At 40.0% G+C, this 10,168-nt stretch overlaps 1 protein-coding gene across 6 annotated transcripts in view; it reads left to right on the forward strand.

The window, feature by feature from the left end:
* LOC119728552 (D-aspartate oxidase-like) overlaps window positions 1-10,168 on the forward strand; it is a 51,261-nt gene extending 41,093 nt beyond the window's left edge. For 3 of the 6 annotated variants that reach the window (XM_038200834.1, XM_038200836.1, XM_038200837.1), the window contains exons 8-11: window positions 1,569-1,654; window positions 5,134-5,251; window positions 6,959-7,057; window positions 8,505-10,168. In XM_038200834.1, the coding sequence (XP_038056762.1) occupies window positions 1,569-1,654; window positions 5,134-5,251; window positions 6,959-7,057; window positions 8,505-8,633 (432 nt within the window). In that variant the 3' untranslated portion in view covers window positions 8,634-10,168. The remainder of the gene's footprint in view (window positions 1-1,568; window positions 1,655-5,133; window positions 5,252-6,958; window positions 7,058-8,504) is intronic. The other 3 variants (XM_038200838.1, XM_038200835.1, XM_038200839.1) reach the window with 1 other exon arrangement.

Here is a 10,168-nt window from a genome sequence, read left to right on the forward strand (position 1 = left end):
TAACAACCTTTTTACTGTTACTCTAGAAATCTTGTCAATTAAACTTGGTAACTTGAGAAATACTTTACTTAGGAACTTCAAATTTGGTTTGTGGGTTGTTCTTGGTAATCTTAAGAAGCCGTTTGCTTTTGGAGCCGACAGGTCAAAGGTCAAGGTCGCTATTGCTAAAAACAGTAGAAATCTTGTCAACTTGGTAACTTGAAAAATACTTTACTTAGGAACTTGAAATTTGGTTTGTGGGTTGTTCTTGGTAGTCTTAAGAAGCCGTGTGCTTTTGGGACCTACAGGTCAAAGGTCAAGGTCACTATTGCTAAAAACAATAGAAATCTTGTCAACTTTCTAACTTGAGAAATACTTTACTTTGGAACTTGAAATTTGGTTTGTGGGTTGTTCTTGGTAGTCTTAAGAAGTCGTTTGCTTTTGGGGCCGACAGGTCAAAGGTCAAGGTCCCTATTGCTAAAAACAGTAGAAATCTTGTCAACATGGTTACACTTGAGAGATACTTTACTTATACGAACTTGGAATTTGGTTTGTGGGTTGTTCATCAAAACATAAGAAACTCTTTTCATAATCAATTGAACCAGAACATGAACCTCAGGAAGCTTCCATTACACAATGCTGTACATGTTTGATGAACAAGTACCAATTGGTACAACCCACACCGGATACACCGTCCGACTGCACCCGGGCTGAACTGGTACCTCGAGAGTACAGAAAACGAAAAGGAATGGGGCGTGATCTGTTATGCAAAAAGTGTGCAAATTAGATGCATGCGCAATAATGTTTGCAAAACCTGTCTTTTGAATGCAAAGCTGTAATACTTGCAAAGCTGTAATACCTGAGTTGTATGAATACAATATATGGCCGAGTAAAGTGTCCAACAACCAACCAACCAACCAAATAACCAACCAACCAACCCACCCACCAATCCACCCACCAACCCACCAACTAACCAACATAAGCAGCTGGGAAAATTGGCAACTCACATCGTGCGGGAGTAGCTCAGATATCATCTGCTGAAGCCCCTACAGCATGGGGTTCGGGGGCCCGCTTAAGTTAAGGGCCCCGAAAAAAATAATTCTAGACCTTGCCCTCTGTGGTGCTATCTGAGGCAATTTTCGACAACTTTATAAAAAAAATTTTAGCAAACGATAATCATTTAAACATCATTTTCAAGGTTGGAATCATTGAATCAGCTGTTCCGAGCTATAGGCGTGGGGTTTGGTTGAAGTCATTGAAGTCATCAGGTAAAGGAGTGGGGTTCAGGGCGCGTTTAACAGCCCCGAAAATTTTGGATTCGAGCTGCTCTGTGGTCCTATCTGAGGCAATTTCTGACCACTTTAACCAATATTTTCTTAGCAAAAGATACATTGTAGTACATAATAGGGCCCTGTAAATGAGACACACGAGTTCAAAAATCTGGGGGGACATTTGAAATCGTGTCCCCCATCCTTCAAAAAGTGGTGGGGGGGGGGGAAATGTCCCCCTGTGCCCCCAAGGATTGACGCTCATGCATACAGGGGATAAAATTCACAACAAAATGGAGGATTTTTTTTTTCAACTTGCAGTTCACCAATCCTAGATCTGCCATGAGTTATTTAGAAACTACAAAGCCAGACGATAGCAGCGACACATATTTTTTGCCGTCACCTTCGTAAGTTTCTTTGTCTCGTGTGTCTGAGATGTGTTTAGCTGCAAACCTGTTGATTTGTTATGCAACCCTGATTTGCTTGTTAACAACCTTTTTACTGTTACTCTAGAAATCTTGTCAACTTGGTAACTTGAGAAATACTTTACTTAAGAACTTGAAATTTGGTTTGTGGGTTGTTCTTGGTAGTCTTAAGAAGCAGTTTGCTTTTGGAGCCGACAGGTCAAAGGTCAAGGTCGCTATTGCTAAAAACAGTAGAAATCTTGTCAACTTGGTAACTTGAGAAATACTTTACTTAGGAACTTGAAATTTGGTTTGTGGGTTGTTCTTGGTAGTCTTAAGAAGCCTATTGCTTTTGGGACCAACAGGTCAAAGGTCAAGGTCGCTATTGCTAAAAACAGTAGAAATCTTGTCAACTTGGTAACTTGAGAAATACTTTACTTAGGAACTTGAAATTTGGTTTGTGGGTTGTTCTTGGTAGTCTTAAGAAGCCGTGTGCTTTGGGGACCTACTTGAGTTGTATGAATACAATTATATGGCCGAGTAAAATGTCCACCAACCAACCAACCAACCAATCCACCAACTAACCAACATAAGCAGCTGGGAAAATTGGCAACTCACATTGTGCTCAGATATCATCTGGTGAACTTTCAGCATGCGTTCTACTTCTAAGCTATTGAAATTGTGTAGTTTTTGTATGTTTGATTCAGTGGTCGGTGAGAATACATTAAAATCAAGCACCTTGTTAATAATAGTTTTTAAGGAACACATTTGATTACAACTGAACAAGTTAGCTGAACATTTTAATTGTGGGCCATTTAATGTTCATAAGCCATTTTCCATGCAAAGAAAACAAATATGTAAATTACAGACACTTTGGTGTTTAGTTGACATTTACATAACTACCATTCCCAAATCCCACTGCTGTGCATACGCTTGCCATATACCATTTTAAGAAACCACTCTATCCATTTTTGATATTACATGTACTAAATGCAAAGAATTTGTAAAGGAGATAAGGCCCCCCCCCCCAAAAAAAGTCTCCGGTTTCTGGTATGGAGCTTGCCCCAAAAGTGGTGCGGCGACGCGTTTTTGTTTATTTGTTTTTTTCTCCCTACTTTTTTTCCTTCAAATGTCGGCTGATGTTGCAGATGACGCTTCGATCCCCTTAAAACTCTCAAAAATATCCTTCAGGGTGAAGATTGAGGTGACCTCAGTAAGGCCATAAGGCTTGAGAATTCTGCACCCACTTACGACATGACCATTCTTCGGGAAATTTGGATAGTCTGAGAAAACGAGACAGTACACTACAGGGCCATCGACAACGTGCATGAGCTACCAGGCTGGTCATTAGTCTGCTCCCTTACATATTGCGCTAATTAAAAAGCGTTTACAGGTTCCAGATACACGACCATCACTCCCTCAATCTGGCTTCCAGACGCACAATTACAAAATTACAACACCGTCTGCAAATGGTGCCCGAATTTAGTGCAAAATATATGGGAGCCCAGAGATGCCACTTAAAGCTTATACTCGATTGTAACCCCATCTAAAAACACGTTAAAATTGTGCAGCAGCAGGATTCCATTAAAACCAGTGAGTTTGGCGGTTTTGAGAAATCATCTTATATTGAAATTTTTTTTTTTTTTAAATTTTGCCAACGCGCAGGGCTGCGGCGACGCGCTCGCAAACCAGACACCGGAGATTTTTTTTTTAGTGGAATGGCAGGGGGGAAAAATGGAAAACATTAATCCAAGAAATGTTATAATTGCATGTTCAAATTCATAAAGTACTTTTCTTGCACAATCTTCCAACTTTCTATTGTTTTCTAGCTAACTGCTTATCAGAGCAGTCTTCATGAAAATGGCTTGTCTGGCATGAAAAGCATTTGCAAAACTAATAAAAATCAAACAAAAACACTTAACTGACAAACGTGTAAGAGAGGTATTGCATTGCGAAGATTTTAAATTCCACTTTTTTTTTAGTTAGGCTTACATAATTTTATATATTTACATGTTTTATGTTTCTTTGATATTTTAGTAAATCCAGATAATGAAAGAGTTAAACTTCCTTATTGGAGTTTCACCCAATTTCTCAACTTTAATTCCTGTATATGATAATTTTATCTTCAAACTTGAATTCTCCATTCTGATTGGTTGATCCATGGCAACAAACATGCTACATTATACCATATAACATGGTCCATATCGCACTCTGCGTCAGTGTTGTGGTACTCAGTACTCGTACTCGAGTGCTATTCGAGTACTGTCTTCAGAGTACTCGTACTCGTACTCGAATGTCAAAGTACTCGTACTCGAAATGACGGTATTCGAACTCGGGCAGCAAAGTACTTGTTCTCGACATGTCGAAATTGTGATCGATCATCGAAGTACTCGTACTCGAATAGCAGTACTTGAGAAAAAAAATGGTATAGCCTGACTTACCACGACCTTCAGTTTGAAGTGGTTGATTGGCTTGCGGAGAAATTGAAGTTTCCTGATTTTCCTCTGTGCGCGTCCGGACAAACGTATTTAACAGCTAGCCATGAGTGGGTCTGTATATCGGTCTGACTGGGCCTGGGCACCATGAACCATTTGCTGTATGGCCGTACTCGGAATACAAGTACTCGCACTGGTACTCGGAAGTACTTGTACTCGTACTCGGAATTAAAGTACTCATAGTCGGAGACCTGTACTAGTTCTTGGAAGTACTCGTACTCGGAAGTAAAATTACTCATACTCGGAGACCTGTACTTGTTCTCGGAAGTATTCGTGCTCCGTCTGGACCGTAGTCATGCTACATGGTTATATGTTGCACAGTTTGTTGCCATGGATCGACCAATCAGGATCGGGGATTCAAGTTTGCCTAAAGATAATAATGCATGTCTATGTGCCTGAGGGACTGTGAATGATGACATGCGGGTCATAGTTCAAAAGGTCAATGACCAGCTGAAATGACCTCTAGGGGCCAATTTCACTGAGCACGAAAATATTTGTTAAGCATAGAAAATGTGATAAGCGGTTACCAGCCAATATGCCACTGTCTCTTCATTACTGGTGGCTGGTACTCAGCTGAATTTTGCTTACCACAAAAATGAGCCAAGTAAGATTGTCTGCTTAGAAGCTGCGTTGAAATTGCGTCTCCACATCGTCGCATCAATGCAACAAGGTCGTATTTTCTAAAATGGCCTGAACGCAAAACGCAAGTTTTAGAATGTCAAAAGGTCGCATCTCGCTTAAAATAACCCAGATGTACACACTAAGTCAATGGACGTTGAGATACGACCTTGTTGCACGAAGCGTATTCGCGCGAGATACGACTTTGTTGCAGAATCGAGTTACAACCTTGTTGCACTGACGTGACGACATGCATGTGTAGTTCATTCACAGCATAAGGGTTTAAAACTAGTGACATCCCCATCTAATTGGGTACCTCGTGGCATTCTTTGTTCGCTAATCCTACACCCTGGGCATTGATTTTTGTAGCGCTGAGTACATCCACTGTGGAGGAACAGCCCAAGTCAATAATTGGAACGAGGAGTCGGACCCGGAAGATGTCAAAGGCATCATTGAAAGATGCACTAAGCTTGTACCTAGCTTGAAGGTGAGCAACAATTAACAGCTCTTCTTATCCTAACCATGTTTTCCTTTTCTGTATAGGGTTTGGGGAACTCGACAAGTTAACATGATTAAAACTCAAAAGGTAATTTGGTCAAAACTGGGAAATATTAACTGAAAATCGAACAGTCAACATAAAAGTTGAAATGCCACATCGACACCCGAAAAGTCTTCTCCAAACTTGAAGAGTCAATTTGAAGCTTGAAAATGTCAGCTTGAAACTCAAAATGTCAACTTGATCGATTCTCAAAAAGCCAACTTGAAACTCGAAAAGTCAGCTTGATCGAAGCTCAAAAAGCCAACTCTAAACTCAAAAAAGTCATCTTGAAACTTGAAGAGTCAACTTAAAACTTGAAAATGTCAGCTTGAAACTCAAAAGTCCACTTGATCAAAACTTCAAAAGTCAACTCAAAAGTCATTTCAAAACTTGAAAGGTTAAAACTTGAAAAGCCAAATCGAATTTCAAAAAGTAATCTTGAAACATTGAACAAATTCTCAGTTGTGATAAAAAGGTTACATTCCCAACTCCACACTCGAAAAAGTCACCTCGAGTTTTGAAAAGTCAACTTGAACCTTGAAAATATCAGCTTTGAAACTCATCAAGTCAACGCGATCAAACTCAAACTTGAAAAGCCAACTCAAAACTCTGAAAAAGCCATTTTGATACTTAAAAAGTTAACTTGAAATTTGAAAATATCAGCTTGAGACTGAAAAAGTCAACTTGATCAAAACTCGCAATAATTTTCATACAAGTTTGTCTGAAAGTCACGTCATCCACAAGGATAAAGTAAAGGTCAAAAGGTCATCATACTTCAAATTGTTCTGACATGCAAAATAATGCTTTTGGATCGCTTATGATGTGACCTTTTCAAAGAATCCAAAATCACCAAACAATGGCGGGTGGTAGCGCGAAAACCATTTTTGTCCAATGGCGCTAAAACTTAAAATTTTAGCTTTCTCAGCTTAAATTACCCCATACACTAAATATGCACCAATTTGAAAGGGAAGGGATTTGAACTTTCAAATTTGGGAAGATCCAACATTTGCAAGTATCAAAAACAAAATGATCAAATTACCTATAATAAATAAATACCTTACTGTTTGTTAGGGAATGACAGTCTAAAGCAACCATGTAAAATCATGGCTCCTGGTGTGCTGTCATTTTTAAGTAAAGTGGTATTTTTGTATCTATTCCAATGCTGGTCAGCCGACCAGCGTTGGAGAAAAATGGCTTTTTTTTCTTCAAAAACTGCTTTTAAGTTTTCGTATTTAGTTCTTTCGCATTTTCTTTGCAATTGATCACACACCTGTGAACGGGAACAAGCCAGCTAGACTGATTCTCTGACCATACAATTCCCCAACGTCCATAAATCGCTCAGATTCATCGTAAGTTGGGTCATGGAACCAGACTACTATAGAACATGATTGGTTTGTTTTGTTTTCAGCATCTATGAACCCAAAACGTGAAACAAGTCAGTGTAACAATATTCGCTATTACATACTATTCCTCTAAATCCATTTATTTTTGAAAATTGCAGCAAAAGCAAATGTTGTACATTTCCTTTAAAGAGAAACTTTCATTTTTTTTGCACAGGTTATTTCCAAGCTAAATTATTATATTTTGTGAGTGCTGACTCTGCAACTGTGCTTTTGTACTTTATTCATTTTTGTTTGTTCTACTTCTTCCTCACAGAGTGCTAAAGTGGTAAGCACCTGGGCAGGCTTGCGTCCAGGTCGTTCCAGCATCAGACTAGAGAAGGAAGACAAGATGATCGGAGGAAAGTTGAAGAAGGTAGGAGACCATCAAGAGCCAGTGGATTACGCATAACCTATTGACCAGGCTGTTGAGACTTTGGAATAAGAAACTGAGTGGTGAAGCTGTGAGGGTTCCACTCTACTAAACATGCACTCATAGAAAACATCGCAGGTTACTCCGCAGCTAATGTCGGTACCCATTTGTGCTCCTGGGTGTAGAGAGGCAAGTGGGGGTAAAGTGGCTTGCCCAAGGACACAACATATGACCAGCAGCTGGATTCGAACCCCTGACCCTCTGATCATGAGTCATGAACCGTAACAACTCCCCCCCCCCCCCCCTCCTTACGGTGTATGACAAGTGCTTAAAGGTTAACATAGAGTAGATCATTTGCAGCTATCCAAAAAGTAACTGACCAAATTATTGTTAAAAGCTTGCTTGGTTTAAAGATAGTAATGGCACTAAACTCCCTGTGAAATCATTCTTTCTGGCATGCTGCCATTTTGAAGAAAACATTAAAAAGAAGGCCATTTCCAAAGATGCCTCAAGTGACGCGGTTTTGAAAATTTCTGTTAGTAGTAGGTTTGTAATTCAGTGAATGGGTGCACGCAAGCATTGACACGACGCATACGCGGATGCAATTATTCGTAGGCTCAGTGTGTGACATCGCTCGGCTGAATGAGAACGTGTTCCGGATGCTGATTTCTGTGCAATTCAAAACTTGACTCGGCAACTTTTGATTTGAAATCAAGATCCTAAAATATATTTATTTCTCGGAATATAAACATTCACTGAGCTAAAAGTTCATCAGGTTAGTTGATAACCACCTGTCTTTACATGTTGAGCCTTTTTGTTGCTTCAAAAGAAACAAATGCACAAATGACAAATTATCTAGTCTACCTCAGTTGCAGAATGGTTTTTCAAACTGCGGGGGGGGGGGGGGGGGGGGGATCACCAAAAAGGAGCACTTGCTCAGTAAAAGGCATCTTCTGTCGGTGCAGAAGCGTATCTGGCATTTTGGGGGGGGGGCACATCCGTGCTGAAATGTCGACACTTTTTTTTTACCAGACACTAGTGGGGGTGGGGGGTGGTACCATCTTTGAAAATAGGGGGCGCTCTTCAAAACCGGCCATTATGCAAACTATGCATTATGTGCCCATTTTCAGGGCGCGTTTTAAGGGTTTTGGGGCTTGGTTTTCATTTTCCTTGTTCATATCAGAACTCTCTTATACCATTTTGGGAAATGGTTACTAAAAACAAATTATCCCAAATTTTAGGGCAAGTTTTTTGTTTTCATCTCATCAAGGGGGCACATTTATGCTTGAGGGGGCACATTTATGTCCGCAGAAGGGCACTTAGGTAAATTGGGGAGGGGGGGGGTATGTGCCCTCCCTACCTCCTGGTTCCGTGACCCCTGCCTACCTTTGAGATGGTGATGGTTATGATGGTGTTATTTCCAATGACTTTTAAATGTACTTTTTTTCAGGTTGTGTACAACTATGGTCATGGAGGCTCTGGCATTACACTACACTGGGGATGTTCCTTAGAGGCCACAGAGCTCGTTCGACAGTCCATCGCAGAGCTGCAAGCAATCGGACCAACATCAAAACTGTAACCAGCATAAATTCATCCCAGCAAAAAAAAAACCTTTACATGGACAGCCTTTTTTGAACAGGTCAGTAGTTCCACCGCAGTAATGGCTGGTCGCTTATTATTCTATGCATATGCATGTACGTAAATCACTTGTGAGATTGCAACATAATACAGGTACCAGTATGAGATCCAGTCATCAATTATAATGAATTTTTATTTTTGTTGTACAGTGCGTCCCAAAATACCCGCAACTTTTTTGCGAGGCTCTAGCATTGGCAGGAAACACATACCGCCATTATTTTTACATCATATTAAAGCTTGAAATCTGAAATTTATCCCTGCCAAGTATTGGTTTGATATTTAAAAAGTTTTGAAATTATTCGTGTCCAAATAAAGGCATGTCCAAAACAAACTCAACCGATTTCAAGGAAAATCACAATCCTCGCTTATACATGTTATACATGTACTACCAGTGAGTCAGTATTTCATATTCCTGAATTAACACTGCACTGGTACATCTGCGTTCTGCGCGACATCACGCAGTACGCACTGCTATCTCCATATGAGGAGTTGTTTTACCAGAGGCAGGGGCGGCGGAACCGGGGGGGCTGGGCGGGCACTTACCCCTTTTGCATACGTAAATGTGCCCCCTCGAGCATAAATGTGGCCCCTCGAGATGAAAACAAAACTGGCCCTAAAATTTCAGATAATTATTAGACCATTTGATTTTACGGAGGCCAAGTGTCCGGTGAAAAAAACGTGTCAACATTTCAGCACAGATGTGCAAGTGCCCCATTTTGGTGATTCCCCCCAGTTCGAAAACCGTTCCGCCGCCGCTGACCAGAGGGCCTTACCATTGTATAGCTAGAGGGATGTTTTGTTGGACAAAATCGTTGGAAATTTATAATTTTTGACTTTTGTTTTACTATTGTGGAACAAAAAGTTTTGATTTTTTGACCTAAAAGGTATTTATGAATGGTAATAAATGTGTGCTTGGTCGGTATTAAACACTATGTTTAAGGCCGGTTGTAGTCTGGATGTTGATAATAATTACCCTCGTCTAATCAGCATCCAGCCTCCAACCGGTCTTAATCAGAGTGTTGAATACCTCCCAATCACACATTCATTCCCTTAACAATAATTGTATTTACATGTATTTACATATGCTAATATGATGGTATTCTGAATTTACCAAAGTAAATCAAATTAAAGTTTTATGTAAAATTATACCTGTCTGGATTTTTTGTGGGGGTGGGGGGGGGGGGCAAAGGGTTTTGCTTTCTCCTAAATTCAGTTTTACCAGAAGCTCTTTTCTTTCTGTCTTTTTAGGAATTCACGTTTTGAATAATTTGTTGGTTAATTTTTTAATAGGAATTTTCCTTTTTCATTTTAGAGGTACACCTCCGTCATTCAGTTTTCAATTTGGCACAATGGGAATTTAGAAAAAAAAGTACACATGCGATGTGCATGTAAACCTGTACAGGGTGAGTCAAAAAACACGAAACCCAGATGTTGGAACTATTGTTTTATTGAAGTTCTGCATGTAGCACTTTCAAA

This window comes from Patiria miniata, unplaced genomic scaffold (assembly GCF_015706575.1).
Source record: "Patiria miniata isolate m_02_andy unplaced genomic scaffold, ASM1570657v1 HiC_scaffold_20, whole genome shotgun sequence".
NCBI classification, from domain to species: domain Eukaryota; kingdom Metazoa; phylum Echinodermata; class Asteroidea; order Valvatida; family Asterinidae; genus Patiria; species Patiria miniata.